Below are 17,423 nucleotides of genomic sequence, written 5' to 3' on the forward strand. Positions count from 1 at the left end.
CCTTACTTCTGGTGGCCTGTTGGGACTTCAGTTTCTGAACCAAATGTGATGCCAAATGCCCAGCTGGATTCTGGTTCCAGTTGCCAAGAAGGGTGGAAATCTCCCCAAGAGAGGCTACCCCTGAACTATCAGGGATTATTGAACAAGTAAAAAAAAGAGCATGCAGGAGGTCCAAAGGCTCTTAAGCAGGCTCAGAAGCCCTGCCAGTCTTCTGGAACCTGTGAGTACTGGGATGGATTCTTTGCCTGCCAAGCTGCACCCCGAGCTTGAGGAGGGTGCAGCAGCTGGAACTCCTGATAATACATCACACCCTGTGTCCGATGGTGGGGGTGCTCCAGGGGCACTTTACCTAGTACTCCAGTTACATTGGACCCTGTGCCTGAAGGGAGTGCTTTATGCAGTGCTGCAGCCACACCAGATTCTTGCTGGAGCCAGATCTGCTTACCATAATTGTGGGCTTTTGTTCCTGGGGGACTAGATAAATCTAAGATATTGAGGAGTGTTTCTTTATATGCAGTCTTAAGTAACCATTCTAGTCTTTTTGCAGAAGCCACTGATTAAGAACCTACACCGGTGAGGTCAGGGGCTGGGGGTGTGGCTCCTGAAAAGCCTCTAGCCATAGTAGGTGTTTTTCCACCCAGAGCTAATGCACTTGTGTCGACCGTGGAGGTTTTGCAACATCCTCTGACAAACTGACCACTAATAGGCTAGAGTGTGCTTCATGATACCAGGTCCCACTGAAATCCTGGAGTCCCAGGAGGAGCCCCCTGTGGGGGTGTGTGTGTGTGTGTGTGTAGGGAGGGGGGGGGAGGGGGGGGGGGGGAGGGGGGGGGGAGGGGGCAGATTCTGTAAGAGAAAAAAAAAGCATGTTCTCTGGTTTTGAGACTTGGGTCTGCCAGGGTCAGGGATGGGGATTTTGCCCAAAAGCCACAGGATGGCTCAGAGAAAGGCTAACCGTAGGCTGCATTTGCCTTTTTATATGGCCCTGCCCCCAAGGATCCAGTTTGGTCTGCAGGGGACTCAAAAGGAATGTTGGACGACCTCTCAGGTGTTCCCCAGCAATTTGACAGCATGGAGGCCGATGAGCTCTTACCAAGCTATGTATTAAAGTGAAATTTTACTGTCAAGTTGTAAAGTTTGTCTACAATTGCATATGTGTTGTTACTGGAAGGATTCTATTGTGCTATGATCTGGACTGATTATTTGGACAGGGTAAGCCTTATCCTACTTGTTAGTCACCTTTAAGTTTACAGGCAGCATATAAGTCAAGGACTGTTCTGTTGCTTACACCTCTAATAAAAGCTTTATTGTGACATAAATCCTACGTGCATGTACTATAGTCTTCAGCCTGACAACAGAGAGGGATAAAAACACTCATGAGAGGGGCACAGGGAACCAAACAATAGTTGTATGAACAGCCCAAAGCAGTGAAAGCACCAGCAGTGGCATAAATTCCCACAGTACCACAAAGTGACAAAGTGGCAAAATGGTAGCTGTAGTCACAGGTGGTCTCAAATGAGCACAGAGATCCAGGATCAGGCCAGGCAATAATAGTTTTATCTTTTTATTTTTTTGTTTTTTATATTAAATCTTCATTTTCGAAACTCGACCACATCAGGTTCCAGCGCTCCTGTTCAGCTCATACAGCTAAGTGTTCCTTTCACGTCGGCAGGTGTTACAGCCTTATTGAAATAAGCAGTTTGTCAATGAAACAACATCATTGTCTAAATATTGTAGTGGTGAACTGCTCCCATTTTTGAAGTTTGAATTTCTGAACTTTTTGATAAAAGCATTTAAAATATTTAAAACATTTTTTTGATATAAGTATTTAAAATAAGTGGGTGGACGGTGGTTCGTTCATGATTAAAATTAAAGATATGGGTAACCTGGATGGTACTTTGTCATATTTATGAAACGACCACCTTACACCTTATAAATATTTGTGTCTACAATAAATTAAAGAAGATTTAATATAAAATATGAAAAGATAAAAATATAAAACTATTGTCATTTAAGGTTTTTGGTGGATGCTGGTTTTGAGATATTTTGATTTGTGTATTACATGCAGCGGTAGATTTTGGTGATTTGGGTTTGTCAGGCATTAATAGTGGCAGACTAAGACAGCAAGGCATAGAATCAGGAAAGAGGTGTGTCAAGAGGAGAAATTATTTCATTTTCTACATTTTATTTTGGAGCTAAAATGGGAGAACTAGACTGGGATCCAAGCAACCGACAACACAGAGGCATCAAAAACCCCAAAATGTAGCATCAAGAGTACAGAAGCTAGGCAGATTAGGCCCCAAGGTGCTTTCAGTCATCTTGCCACTCGCATGGAAATTCTGGAGAACCCAGCAAAAGGAATATTGATTTTCAGGAAGACTAGCTTTCCCATCAACTCTGTTGTCAGCCTTGAACAATGAGGACTCACAATGTCCTCTGCCTCTAAGAAAGCACAGTCGCTGGGTACTCTGATAAGATAATGATGAGTCGTCTTGGCCAGACTATGGCCTTGTGTGCCCAATATGCCAGCAGATCTGTGACAATGTCCTCAATGTGCTATGTCAGAAAACATCAGACATTTTTGTTGGGGTTTCCTATGGCCTGCATCAGGAGAGACTGTTCTGTGGGGTCAACATGGCTGTGATGTGTTTAGGTGGGGGGAGAAGAAAATAGTAGCTGTTTGCACTACTCTGGGATGGCCACAGACATAGTACATGCATAATGTCTGTGATAATGTCTGTCATGCATGTACTTTTAAAACTCAAGTTATGTGTACACTGTTTTTACGCATGCACTATAAAGTTGATGAGTTAACACAACATGGAAATGAATGCACATCTGCACTCTGCCTCTGCACTTCTATTCATGCACCCAGGCCACCAGTATCTCCTTCATGTAATATAGATGTTGGGTCTGGAGGGTGAGATTTGCTTTCATGCATGAGTCACAAGTCTGCTAATGCCACCCTCGCATGGCTCTCTTGCCTTTTTCCACTGCTCCAAAGCAACAGATGGCAGTGGCACATACTCTCTCAATTTCAGTTTCTTATGACTTGAACTGGCTTCCAAGCCTGGCTTTGGCTTAAAAAAAAAAAAAAAAAAAAGGCTCAAGTTTAAGGGCAGTTTCCTTTTTTCCTCGCTAGTACTAGTAATGCGTGTACTTTTGACAGGCTGAGTTGGCTCTGTAGCAACACCTAATCCTCTATCCCTGCCATTTGTCTGCACACTGCCATTCCCTCCTCTTCCCTTTGCGCACAATTGACTGATGGAATTGGCTACTTGGGGGGGGGGGGGGGGTGTAATATTACAATATACTTTACCAGCACTTACCATTACCACTGGGGGGGTTTAATATTACAATATACTTTGATAATGTACCAGCACTTACTATTACCTCTCTAATTCTGACTGTCACACACAATCAAGTTAATTGACTGAGTTAATTTCAGTGCTTAACAAGTACAATGCCAACTTAACAAGAAACATTAGCAACTTGCTAGTAGCACAAATTCAGTCATTTTTCTAGGGCTACCCTCACAATCGGGCCGATACAGTACAGTGCACTCCGACGGAGCACACTGTTAGCCTGCTATTGGATGCGCGTTTTCCCTTACCCCTTATTCAGTAAGGGGCGGAAAACGCACATCCAACCCGCCGAACCTGATAGCGCCCGCAACATGCAAATGCATGTTCATGGCCCTATTAGGTATTCGTGTGCGATTCAGAAAGTAAAAAGTGCAGCCAAGCCGCACATTTTACTTTCAGAAATTAGCGCCTACCCAAAGGTGGGCGCTAATTTCTTCCGGCACCGGGAAGGTGCACAGAAAAGCAGTAAAAACTGCTTTTCTGTGCACCTTCTGACTTAATATCATGGCGATATTAAGTCGGAGGGCCCGAAGAGTAAAAAAAAGTTAAAAAAAAAGACAAAAAAAATTGGAAGTCGGCCCGCGGCTGTCGGGTCGAAAACCGGATGCTCAGTTTTGCCGGCGTCCGGTTTCCGAACCCGTGGCTGTCAGCGGGCTCGAGAACCGACGCCGGCAAAATTGAGCGTCGGCTGTCAAATCCGCTGACAGCCACTGCTCCTGTCAAAAAGGAGGCGCTAGGGACGCGCTAGTGTGTCCCTGGCGCCTTTTGCCTGTTTCTACCGCTGGGCCTAATTTAAATACTGTAGCGCATGCACAGGCGAGTGGCCTGTTCACCCGCTCTCCCGCGGACTTTACTGAATCGGCCTGAATGTGTGCACAACTGACTGCCTTTTTCCCACAAAAAAAACTGTTTGAGAATAAATTGAGAAGGCTGTCAGGGATGCTCTTCTCTTCAGTCTGTCTGCAGTAACCATTGCAGTGCACTGTGCAGAGTCAAACACACACAAATAAAACCAAAAATCAGTGTTCACAGCTTCTGAATTTCCAGACCACTACTCTGACCCAGTGAACAGAGAAAGCAGTACTTCAGGCTTTCTGTCACAGTGAATGAGAAAACTGTGACTACAGTAGTGAAAATCAGAAAAAAAAAAGCCCTTTGCCAATGCCAAAATGCTTATCTCTCCTCGTTTAAAGCTTTTTTTGACTCTAAGAAAGCTTCTGAAAAGACAAGATTTCTCTCTGAAATCAGAGAAAAGTTTCTTTGCACATGCTCACACCTTGCACTGGGAGGACATTGGGTGTGACTTGATCCAGACGGCAGCTATAGGCTAGTTAAAAATGTTTCATCTTTTTCACTAAGATATCCATGCAAATGCTTAGAGCGCATTATGAATCCTTCATTTTTTTCACACCAGAGCAATTTAAGTCCTTTATTAACGCTAGGAATATAACTACCCAATCCTTAGTTAAAATCTAATCTCTGAAGGTATATAGTAATAATAAGGCACTGATACGTAAAGCCTGTTTCTTTATATATTAAGTTTCTTTGTTAACTCCGGATGATTCTGTCCCCCTCCTATACCTTTATTGTGGGGGGCATGAGTAAACGGCTTAACTAAGGATTTTTGTTAAAATATTTGGAGTATTCCTTGAACGATTATTATTGCTGATAATTATGTATTAAGACATATACTCATGTATCTCTGATTTTTCTGTAAGAGGTTTTACTTAAATGTAGATGAAAATGAATAAAAAAAAAATGTTTCATCTTGATTGGCTCTCCATCCAATCTATATGCCTACTTCTCCAGCATCGGCTCCAGCCCAGCTGCCACTCCACACAGGCAATGGTTGATTGACATAGGTACCGATGTCGCTGTAGCTTTCTCACTGCAATACTTTTCAGTGTGCCATGGACTTGAATGAGAAAAAAATGAATGAAATCATTTTTGATTACATTCATTGGCACCCTCCATTTGTTTTGAGGGTCTACAAATGAAACAAAAAAAAAAAAAGGTAAAATGCAGCAATTTTCACCAATTTGTTTCATAAACATGTACATCTCTAAAGCAAACTATGCACATTGTTATCCAGTGCCATGTTTAGTATTGTAACCCCAATCTGGCTGTTTAGTTGTTGGAGGATCACCATAAAACAAAAGCAGCCACCACACTTCAGCAGCAAATTGCTTAAAACAGGTTAATACCAAACAGGAGGGGGGAAAAAAAATTCTTTCCTGCCTTTTTTTTATTGCCACAGAAAATTATACAGAATACTGGGCATCTTACAGTTTCATCTTGCTCTAACAACTATGGATAGAAAATTGATAGTGTAAGGAAGCCAAAATATCCTCTCATTTTTATTAATATTGACACTACACAAAGGAAGAGTTTTTTCATGGACTTTATTGAAAATACAGTTTACAAACCATTCTACAAAACAGAATATGACAAAAAACTGAAATAACCATGTATTATCAATTGTTCCCCATACATTCAACCTCTCTAAAAAGGCATTTTTTCCCCTCATATTCTAACTTTAACATATCAAATTTACCACAATTTTCTATCTAATCAGACTCAAGCTGCACTACTAGCTACAGAATTTCACAGTGAATCAAGTAAGCTGCTTATCCTTTCATTGGACAGATTAAAAAAAATGTTGGGAATTTATTATTTTATTTTATTTAGGTTTTTTTATATACCGGCATTCATGATCAGATCACATCATGCCAGTTTACATTAGGAGTGCAAAGAACAATAAAACTATAACTAGGGCGGAGGAGTTGCAGTTACAATGAAACACAGGTAATGGAACTGGGAGAAAGAGAAAAAGAACAATGTCAGGTTACCATAAGTTAATAATTATTTACAGTGGCCGAAAGGCTACATTCTTAGGGAGGAGATGGAGGTAATTAGGAGTCGTCTGGGAAGTTGTCTGAAATGAGGTTGTGTTGTGAACTCTTAGGGTGCACAGAGTTTGACATTTGTTCCATTGGAGCCTCTGCTCTGAGAGAATTGTTTCATCTCCTGGTGACTGCTAGCTTTTTCAGCCTCACTGGGTACTGGAGGATAGTTCTACAAAGAAAATGGAGCTGATATAGCTGTAAGTATGGAAGCTACTGCACGTGCTGTGGACTTAGAGAGGCAGGAATCGAATAGACAAAGCTGATTGTTTTCCAAAAAAGTAAGAGGCAAACATGGCAGTGCATTAAATATCTGATTAAAAAGGATTTCCACATAAAATGTCTGGCTAGAAGATAAGAACACATCAGTATATGTTCTTCAAAAAACTATTTTTCCATCCATTTTATGTATTGTGTGTTCAATATTGACCTAAAAAAGGGAAATGTATTTGCTAATGCTGTTCTAAGAGAGTAATCATGACTCAATCATGTTTTACTCCGTGGCACACATGGACTCCGTGTCCATGCATGCCACGGAGTAAAAGCAAAGCTAGATCAGTTTGCTTTGAAAAATTGAACCGGTTGATAAACTCTTCTGGTGACAGTTATATTTTTTTTTGTTGGTGAAATTCTACAACTTTTGTGAAAACCCACATATAAATGCCAACAAAATGTTAATGATGCTGTTAGTCATCAGGTTTTGTTAAACAAGAGAAAAAAAAAGGGGAAACTGATTAAAAAGAAAAATATTTAGAATTCATGTTTGTGTTGCCAGCATCACAGATCTGCTTTTGACCTGTTCATGATATTCATAAAAACCATCTGAAAGTTTTATGTCAGTCATTTCTCCAATAATATGAATATCCAAAAGAATATCCAATAATACCCACGACAGCAGAAGTGTAACACTCAGAAGCTCACAACTGATAAAAGGACCAGATATGCAGGTGACCTCTTCACCCTGTGTTCTCAGATTTTATCCAAATTCAGCCAAGTCAACATAATAAAGAGCTGTATATACAAAAATGCAATGGGTAGGGTACAGAGCCTATCTTCATGTTAACAACTGTAAAAGGACACTGGGGAGGAAAGAGTTTGCTGGGTCAAGGGTGGCCACGTTAGTTAATAGTGCAAACATTTCTAATTTTGTCACTACTAATATCTAATTAATCCTACTTTTTTGGAGGAACACTGCTCTAAATAAAATAGGGAAAATATGCTTTAAGCCTCTGCCATGTTTGTGACATGCACAGGCAACTGAACTTAGCACCTCTCACCCTATGAAAACCACTGCTGGTTCATGTATGTTCACCAGCTCTTCAAAACAGAACTCATCCTGTTTAACAGCATTAACGAAAGTTAAAATCCATTCACTTTCAATCACATATTGTAAGCTCCTGAAACAGCCTGGCAGTTTTGCAGGCAGTGCATCATAGGTATAAAACCCACTTCTGGAGTAGTCCACAGAGATTTTATTGTTATAACATTTCAAAGCAAAGCAAGTCAGAAGGGTAATATCCTTATTTTGAATATTTACATTGTGATTTTAATAGCGTTCACAAATTTTGGAAAAAAAAACAAAACCCCAGCTTTTATAGTACTTCTTAACTTTAAATGATTTAAATGATTATGTATGAAATAATGGCAAATCTATTGGGGCGGATTTTCAAAGGGTTACGCGCGTAACCCTGAAAACCCGCTCCTGTGCGCGCAGAGCCCATTTTGCATAGGCTCGGCGATGCGCGCAAGCCCTGGGCCGCGCAAATGTCCCGGGGCACGAAAAAAGGGGTGGGGGTGTGGCCAGAGGGCTCCGAAGGCCCTCTAGGCCGGGGGATTGCGAGCCGGCACTTGGCCAGCAGGCGAGTTCCCTCCGAGGCTGCTCCGATTCCGAATCGGAGCGGCCTCGGAGGGAACGGAGAAAGCCATTGGGGCTCCCCTAGGGCTCGGCGCGCGCAAGGGGGTGCACAAGTGTGCACCCCCTTGCGCGCGCCGACCCGGGATTTTATAACATGCATGCGGCTGCAAGCGCATGTTATAAAATCAGGAGTAATTTGTGCGCACCAGATTGCGCGTACAAATCTACACCCGCGCCTAGTTCTTAAAATCCGGCCCTCTGTGAGTAAATTTTATGTTTTCACATAAGTATGAATTATGTGAAAGAGAGTAGCATTTCTCAATGGAAAAAGAAAGAGAACATAAGGCTCAGAGTGACAATGGAAGAGGGTACACTCAAGTAATTACAAAGTGCTCCTTTACAGAAAGGGTTGTAAAAGCATGGAACAGCTTCCCAATGAAGGTGGTAGAGGACAAAACAGTCACAGAGTTTGCAAAATACAGGCAAGCTCAGGATCCTTAGACAATGGAAAGCGGGAGATAAATGATGTGTGGTATCATAGCAGGAAGGGAAAATGCAATAAATCAACTGAAGCAAATCAAAAGAGATAGACCAGATGGATGCAGTTCCTACCTGCAATCATATTTTGTGGAGTTAGGTTTATGAAAGCATGGAAGATTCTGAGCACCACAAAAGTGAGCCATGTCCACAGAACAGCAAGTATTCACTGACTTACCAGTATCAAAGGGCAAGGGGGATACACTATAGTTCACTGCCAGATTTAAGGCTCTGGCCCCCAAGGATCACAAAGTAGTCTAATTTTCAAGATATCTACACTGAATATTCATGAGATATATTTACATACTTTTGATCTAACAGGTTATGCAAAAAACAAAAAAACAAAAAACAAATCACTACCAGACTGCAGCTCTTAAGAAATAGAGTTAGCTATTCCAGGTCTTGACAGCATCAAAATATAAGAGTATCTACAAGAAACTGTAAATCTGAACAGCAAACTAATGACATGTTAAGAAAAATACATTCCAAAGATTTTTTTGTTAATATTTATGCAAAGGTAGGATTTCACATTTAATACTATATGCTCATTCAGTTTTCTATGTACAACACAAATATATTGATGTACAATAATCTAACAATATACAATACAAATCAGTCATTTTATAATTTCTTAGATCAAAACCATATTTGGCTTGATGATCCAAACATGTAGATTGGCTGATGTGGCTTTTCCCATAAAGTCAGAAGAAATAGCAACTGCATAAAGTGTTGAACTTAGGCCCATTGTCCTCCACAGCAATTATGAAGCCAGCTTCAGCTCTGTCATGGAAGTGTATTGCAAGCATTTAAGAGTAGCTATGTATTTGAGAAAAAATATATATAACCACTGTACTGAAGGAACTCTGAGGATCCATCCAGTGCCAGACGGAGTGAGAGCACCGGACTCAGGATAATCTCAGGAATTGCTAAATTCATCCTCTATTCAGGATTACTATTTTAGTGGAACAAGGGCAAGGTCTTATTCGAGTACAGCTCCAAATATGTGGAACAGGCTACCCTTATGGCTGTGGCAGGAGCAGGATTATTTAAGATTTAGAAAATTATTGAAAGCTGAACTCATTAGAAACACATATAGCAGGGAGGAAGACTGAAGACTGAAAATGTGTGTTGGGTTGTGCAATATATTTGTATTGCTTTTATTATTGTAACTGTGTTAATTTTATGATTGCTAATCTGTAATCTGCATTGAATGAAATGAATATGCAGAATAAAAGACGTAAAAATAAAAAAATAAAATATGAGATGGAGAGTCCTAGTATGGAATGTGTTGTGTCTACACAAAGTGATAGTTATTACTAGCTACATAAGACTTATTTCCAATTGTGATCTGTCATCTCAGATACCAAATTTGCAAGAATCTGATGAACATTACTATTTTATTCATAAAGTACAAACATTTCGTGAAAGATGCAAATCCATATTTATGCATATATGACCCTTAAAACTGCCTAATGATAAAACCAAACACGAAGTGATCAAATCTCTAGAATATTACATTTGATGGTGATATACAAGAAATATATATTTGATATATTTCAAAACACACATTATACTGCTGTTAGAAAGCAAGGGGGGCAGGGACCAGGGAAACAAGCTGGAAATAGACTGAGAGAAGAAGGCCCTAGCGTGGAGTCTCTGAGGAGGGAAGGCAGAGACTTCTAGCACACAAGTGCGAGTATTTGCAGTTTTGCCAACCAAAGGGACGAGGCAGGGAGGAGCTGCAGGGAAAAAGAAGAAAGCTCTTCCTACCAAGCTATGCCTTTTGCTGGGAATTGAAAACTTGGGGCTTTTGAACTCAAATGAAAGTTTGCTTTTGGAACTGAATTTAAAGTTTTTGGGGGCTTTTCAACTAAATTGAAAACCTTGCCTTTGGGAACTAAATTGGAAGTTTGTTTTGGGACTGCTGTTGAACTGAACTGGACATTTTTTTTCCCCTCTGCATTGAAGTTGGGTTTTTACTGCAGACTCTACGATGCAGGGCCTCCCATAGGGAAGTAGGCTGGATTCATAATGTAATTGCTTGTAACTCCCTTGGGAACGATGCTTCTGAGCCCAACTATATATACACACTGAAGACCAGAGCTGTCTTTAAATTGGACTGCAAGTCTGACAGCTGACTTCACCTTAAAGATATGAGGAATCCGAGGAGAGCTCAACCTCCGAAAGGATCCTAAGGCCAGCGGGAAGCTCCAGAAGAGCTCAACAACTGCATAGTCCTGCCGCTCCCAAAACACTCCAAACCAGTGACTGACAGGATTTAGCTATGGTTCTTCTCTCAGAACCATAACCTATAATTTCAGCAAAGCAGGAGGCTCTGGACTTTTAAAATATAAAAGAATTATGTGTGTATAGAAGGTTCCTAAGTATGAGTACAAAGTGAGCAGAGGAAACGTGGTCAATTATCGACTATCAGTCAAAAATACAATCCTGCCCCCATACTGATTGCAGTTTTTCTAACCTTATTAGCTTGAAAGCTATGTGTAACAAAATCACAGTTTTCTCCAACAGCTAGGGTTAGAATTAAAAAAAAAAAAAGGTGAAATGCTCAGTTTCAACACCTAGGGGCAGAGTTCAGGAAGACGCAGTATCTGTGTTTGGGTCTTGTCTGCCTTAACTACCCGCTAGACACCAGAAAATATCTATTCTATTTCTATAACTGGCACTTCATTTATTTCAGTTTTTAAAACATTTGGCAAACTTATTTGTAAGCAGTGGGAGGACATTTTCAACAATTTATCTGGGTAAATTGGTCTGGCTGAAAACTGCCCTCAGAGCCGCTAAAAAGCATGGCCAGGGCTCACAATACACACACTGTTAGCCGCATTAAAAATGGGGTTTCCCTAGAGCGTGTTTAGGGCCAGAGCGGAAAGTATGTGCACAAAATGGCACTTTCAAACCTACACATTTCCCCACCAGAAAAAGGAGGTCCATGCACTAGAAGTCTTTGAAATTTGCTTATATATAGTGCACTTAGTGTAGCTGGGAGAAGTCCATTAACTGCTGTTAATCAAGTTGACTTAGGGAATGGCCTCTGCTATTACTGGCATCAGTAGCATGGGATCTACTTAGTGTTTGGGTACAGAAACGTGGGGTAACCTGCACGGAGCGGCAGTTACTACCTTGGGAAGCTTGCTGGGCAGACTGGATTGACCATTTTGGTCTTTTTCTGCCGTCATTACTATGTTACTTGCCAGGTACTTGTGGCCTGGTTTGGCCTCTCTTGGATACAGGATGCTGGGCTTGATGGACCCTTGGTCTGACCCAGTTTGGCATGTTCTTATGTTCTTATAGGTACCTCTGAATTTTGCAACTAGGTTGAACACTGACAATTGTCCCCTACATCTGGAATAGGCCACTGACTTTCTACAATATATCCCAGAGAACAAACAGGAGGAAGACTAAAAAAGCCCAATCTGCTGAATAGGATCTAATGAGTTGAAAGATGATAATTTGCATTTTAACACATAATGCAAACATTTTTTGTACACTCCAAATATTGTCATGTTTGAATATATATTAAATTGTTCTCCATTCTTTGCAGGTTGTAATGTTTATCGGTCTAGAATAGATCGTACATGCGCTTTGAAAGCCCCATGGATCCCCCCTTCTTCGCTACAGATTCCATTTCTTTCCAGAACTAAAGTGTCTACTAGAATTCCGCAGTACATAATTGTTCCATAATTTCCTATATTCAGACATATTAAGGCTACACTAAACACCAAGAGGTCAATATTGAAAACTAAAACTTTTAATGGATACCATGGAGTTAGATGGATAACTTGCCATTTAGATAGTTAACTTGTGAGTTATCCGTCTAATTGGCTTTGAATACTGACCACAACATATACACCTCAAAATACCATTCCCCCTTTTTTTAACCAAACAAAAACAGGGAAAAAATGCAAAACTTTGTGGATAGGCTCTAAAGTCCGGTATCCTTAAAGGTAACAACTAAAGAGAATTACCTCAATATTAGTGTATACTGTTTTTACTTTTAATTTTATAAGTGCGCTTCCATGTTAGTGCTTATACTTCATTATATATATATATCATATCTTTTCTTTTTTAAACCTCTCCTTGATAATCACAGGCCTTGAGATGCTTAGAGATGTCTAAATAAAGTTGTTTTCCAAAATGTAAATAGGCCGCCCATTTGTGGGACGGCTGACATCCCCAACTTAACTTCTTTCTTGTCAATCCGCCTCGATTTTAGGTGTTGATAAAACCGACCGCTTTGTTTTAGAGTCTATCCATAATGTTTTGAAATCTGACCTCCAAAAATTTTTGGCTTTGAAACCAAACCTAAGCAAAATTGAAAATGTTCTTTAATTAATCGGAAAGTATCAGCAGAAATAATAAAGCACCTCTATGCATGTCTCCCAATAACCTAAGGTGCTGATATCACCAAGATCAGTAGTGTGTATATACACACTCCTTTATCAGGAGTCAACACATTAGGAATCCATTATCTATAGACCTCTGGATTTTAGGGTTAAGCCTGATAAACCTGAAAAACTAAAGAAAATTGTAAAGAACACTACACTGCCCCCATCATTCAGTATACATTCCTGTATAGAAAATTGACTCACTTATCACCCTGTGCCCTGATCAACTTAAGTTCTGTTTGTGCAAACCTTAAAAAAAAACAAACCAAAAAAACATTGACCTGGACACTATTTACTTGCAAATATCACCCTATTCACTGAAGAGGAATCAGGAACAATTTTAAGCTGAAAACTCACAGATTAATAATTAATAGTGTTCCACTACATTTCATTTTGGTCAGTTTTATTCATATTTTCCAGTTATTAAATGCGAAACAAGAATATTGTACAGCTGAATGTTATTATGGTAACTTTATTTTTCCTGTATTAGCTGGTAACTATTTGTCCACATACATAGAGAAAACACATTTCAAAGTATAGCACAAACATGAACGGAGGCTAACAGCACACTTACAAATGCACCTACTTATTGCTGGTGTGCCCAAACATTAAGCACCAGATTAATATATTAAGACAGAAAGGATTCTCACAAGTAGTTACTAGTGAAAAATTACTTACCCAACAAATATATTTCTATTGCCAAAAACTTCAACTTCACAATAGGAAAAAGCTGCAAAATGCATTTTATTCAAACTGTTAACATCAATTTTCGTGAACTCAAAATTTAAGTTGACACAGGGATCAAAATCAGAAAACACAAGATTTTCCATCCAAAAACCACTGACTCAAAGCTGGTGCTCACTATGAAGCTCAATTATGTTAAGGGGAATGGTGAAATTCACTGTCCAGCAGAATGAAAGAGAGAAAAAGGTTTTCTCCTTACATATGCTCAGACTTTTGTCAAGCCTGGGGCAGCAGGCCTGAGGAACACAGAACCTGCTTCCTTCCTGGAATATAATACTGAATAGCAAGACATTTTTTCCTCCACAACTGACCAGCTTTTTAGATGTACAGTAGTAAGCTTATAGTTCTGTAGAAACCAAAGAAGTGGTCTTTTTTAATAACGAAATATATCCACATCATGCTCTTTTTAGTGCAGCAGTAGGCAACGCTGATACTAACATGCTGGACACTAAGCAGAATTTCAAGTTAACCGATATATACAAATTGATACTATTTAGATCTTGTATATGCAGAGTTATGTTTAACATGTAAACCTCACTGGTATGCAACACTGACTCGCATTGTACACCTCTGCTTTACTGATAACCAAAAACTGGGCCAACTGTAATAGTCAACCACGTACATCAAAAACTTAATCTAAAAGATAGATATATATACATACACACACATACTCATCACTCAGCAAATTTCACCTAAAATGAACTGAAAAAGTAAACTAAACTATTTACTAATAGAAAGCAATCAGCAGCAAATTCAAATACTGGCCTCAAATTCAGTTCCTGGTGGTATCACAAGACACATCCCAGAATTCTCAGCTAATACATGGCTCAGTCGCACGCTAGGGATTGGCGTACTGGTGTAGATTGTTGTGGTACACTGTTGAGGGTCAAGCTAAGTTAGTCTGATTGACAACAATTTTGTGGTGCTTTGGTTTAAAATTACTTATTGATATTATGTTTATAAAAATGTCTTTCAATTACATCTCATCCCTAGCTGACTATGCACTTTAAGACAGTGTACATCTTTTTACATAAAAATTTCCATTGCTGCTCTACACCCTGATACTGAGCTATATAAGAGCAATAATCTGCTTCTTCTGTCTCCTGGGGACTGTCACTATTATTTCAGGAGCTCTCCAGGCCCCAAACAAGCTGAGGAATAGGAACTCAAATTAGGCATCCATCATTAACCACTGTACTAGATAACTTCTACAGTGATCAATCAAAACTTTCAGAGCATACAAAGGCAAAAAAAAAAAAGAGGCAGCACAGTGTACGGATCTACAACTGCTAAGCAGCAGAATCTACTACTCTCAGAAAATAATGTGTGCACTGTCACATTGTCTTCTCCAAATGTCTAATGTAAGAACAGCGTAGCACTTTATCTTTGCATGCCTGCCCCTTTAACAAGGAAAACGTGCTCTCTGTCTGTGAAATTTAATATAATAAAGTACACAGGGTTTTTCAGTGTTACTGTTTGCTTCCAATGCATTATTTCTAAGACTGTTCTGCAGCTGACTTGTTGCACTATTGGTATCCTATCAAGAAAATTTATTGTATCAAAAAAAAAACAAAAAAAAAAAACAACTTTCCACAAATCTAAGACATCTTCCTAAACTGTTTTATATGTAGTGTGGTATTTAGGCACTGATGATGTGATAGGTGACAATGAGCCTATGAGAAAGTGTCCATTATAGCCTGGGTCACCAATAACATTCAGAATATATTAGCCTGTGGACAGCAAGAATACGTGGACTCTTCCTTAGCCAGTCACTACATAGTGGTACAGCTTAATGACCTACTCCTGAGACAGAAAATACAACTTAATGCCTTTTCCAGTAAGGCAGCAGGACTAAGGGTAAGTTGCATGATCTGAGCCTTGCAAGCGGCTGTATGACTAATCAAATCACTGTGAAAGTTTACAATTTTGACCTAATAAAGGGAAAAGCTGGAACTTCCTATTATGTCTCAAATAGCACTACAATCGAAGTACTTGTTTTGGGAAAAGAAAACGGAACATACATTACTGGCAGTAGCATCATGGTTTAAAAAATTGCATTTAACTGAAAATTGCCTATGACAGAAAGCTGGATGTGCAATAGAAAACAACAGCCATGTTAGCATAAAACAGATATTGTCATATCACAAATTAAATCTGACAAAGTAGCAAAAAGGACACCCTGCTTACAAAACTCAGCCAATGCCAAATCAGTTTAGAGCAGAGCTTCTCAGCTTGGTCTTCAAGGCCCATCTGTCCAATCTGGCTTGCAGGGTATTTACAACGAATAGGTACGAGAGAGATATGAATACAGTGCAGACCAGGCATGCAAGTACCTGCCCACGCATATCCACTGTGGATATCCTGAAGAGGCAGGCGAGCTGGTTCATGAGGAATTGGCTGAGAACCCTAGGTTCAGAAAACCAGTCCTCTTCAGACGAAGTCTGGTTTCTTCACAGGCTCCAGAATGTATGAAATCTCTTATTGGTAAGTAAAATAAAGTGGACCAAACGTTTCAAGTGGAAAAGGCTGAAATTACACAAACAGGTTCTTGCCTTTTAGAAGCACGCAGTGCATGCAATTACATGACAAGTTGGGGCTCAAAATAGCAATAAGAAAGTTCAAGACTACAATATTTTGATGAAGATGAGGAATGTCATGTTGAAGTTTTCATCTCTCAGACGAGTTTTGATTGTATACCTCACAGTGTTTTCTGATGTCCGTTAGTGGAAGGTTTAGCTGTTTCAGAGTCTCTAGAATTGTTTGATAGTTGAAGTTTATCGAAACCTGAACAAAGATTACAACCAAACAGAAGTTAATTTGTGAATAACAATATTCTTTCTGTTCCGAAATTGTAAACAATACATGAAACTTTACAAATGGAAATAGGCATGGTTTCCTTATAAATAGCTTCATGAAATACACATGGATTCTGTTCTGAAGTAAATAGTAGTTAAGTTCAGAACATGTGCCAACTTATTGGCTTGCCAAATGCATATTTCAGGTCTACTGTGAACTGGAGATTACCAATTTACTGAATACACCTAGACATAAATGATGTCCTGAAGTTACCTAAACCTAAAATGTTTGTCTTTCTTAAATGAAAATGAGGAAACAAAGGTTATTCATTATAAACCACCTTTTTGTGGGAAAGAAGAAAGCACAAATACTCAATTGACTACCGAGAAAATGGTGACCTAAGTAATACAAAACATTGAAGTAGGAATAACTGTGGCCCTCAAAAAGGTCTAAAACTCGCACCTTACACACCTGTTCCCCCCAGTGTTTTCAGGGTATGCACTGTACTGTTGTGTACATAACTTTTGCAAATAAGCAGGCATGTCCCCCCACCTTGTGCTGTTTTTGTATACCCACTCTCACTTTTCCTATCATAGTGCTGCAACTTACTACTGCTGCCACTAGAGACTTGCGCTCCATCCTTCTCCCTCATTCTCTCCATTTTTCTCTTCCCAGCATCCATCTCTTCCATTAACTGCCGTCTCTTCTCATTCCCTCCTCTTGTAGCTCTCACATACCTCTCCACTTCACTTTTTTCTCTCCTACCCTTCTGTTCCTTTTGTCTCCCATCCCCTCCTCCTCATCCCTCATTCATATA

The 17,423-nt window shown here is 39.7% G+C and overlaps 1 protein-coding gene across 1 annotated transcript in view; it reads right to left on the bottom strand.

The window, feature by feature from the left end:
- Positions 1–13,522: 13,522 nt before the first annotated feature.
- The window catches only part of LMBR1 (limb development membrane protein 1), a 400,337-nt gene continuing 396,436 nt past the window's right edge, over positions 13,523–17,423 (bottom strand). Inside the window, exon 17 of the mRNA XM_029588492.1 lies at positions 13,523–16,594. Coding sequence (XP_029444352.1) covers positions 16,509–16,594 — 86 coding nt within the window. The 3' untranslated portion in view covers positions 13,523–16,508. The remainder of the gene's footprint in view (positions 16,595–17,423) is intronic.

The sequence above is a fragment of the Rhinatrema bivittatum genome, chromosome 2 (assembly GCF_901001135.1).
Source record: "Rhinatrema bivittatum chromosome 2, aRhiBiv1.1, whole genome shotgun sequence".
Taxonomy (NCBI): Eukaryota; Metazoa; Chordata; class Amphibia; order Gymnophiona; family Rhinatrematidae; genus Rhinatrema; species Rhinatrema bivittatum.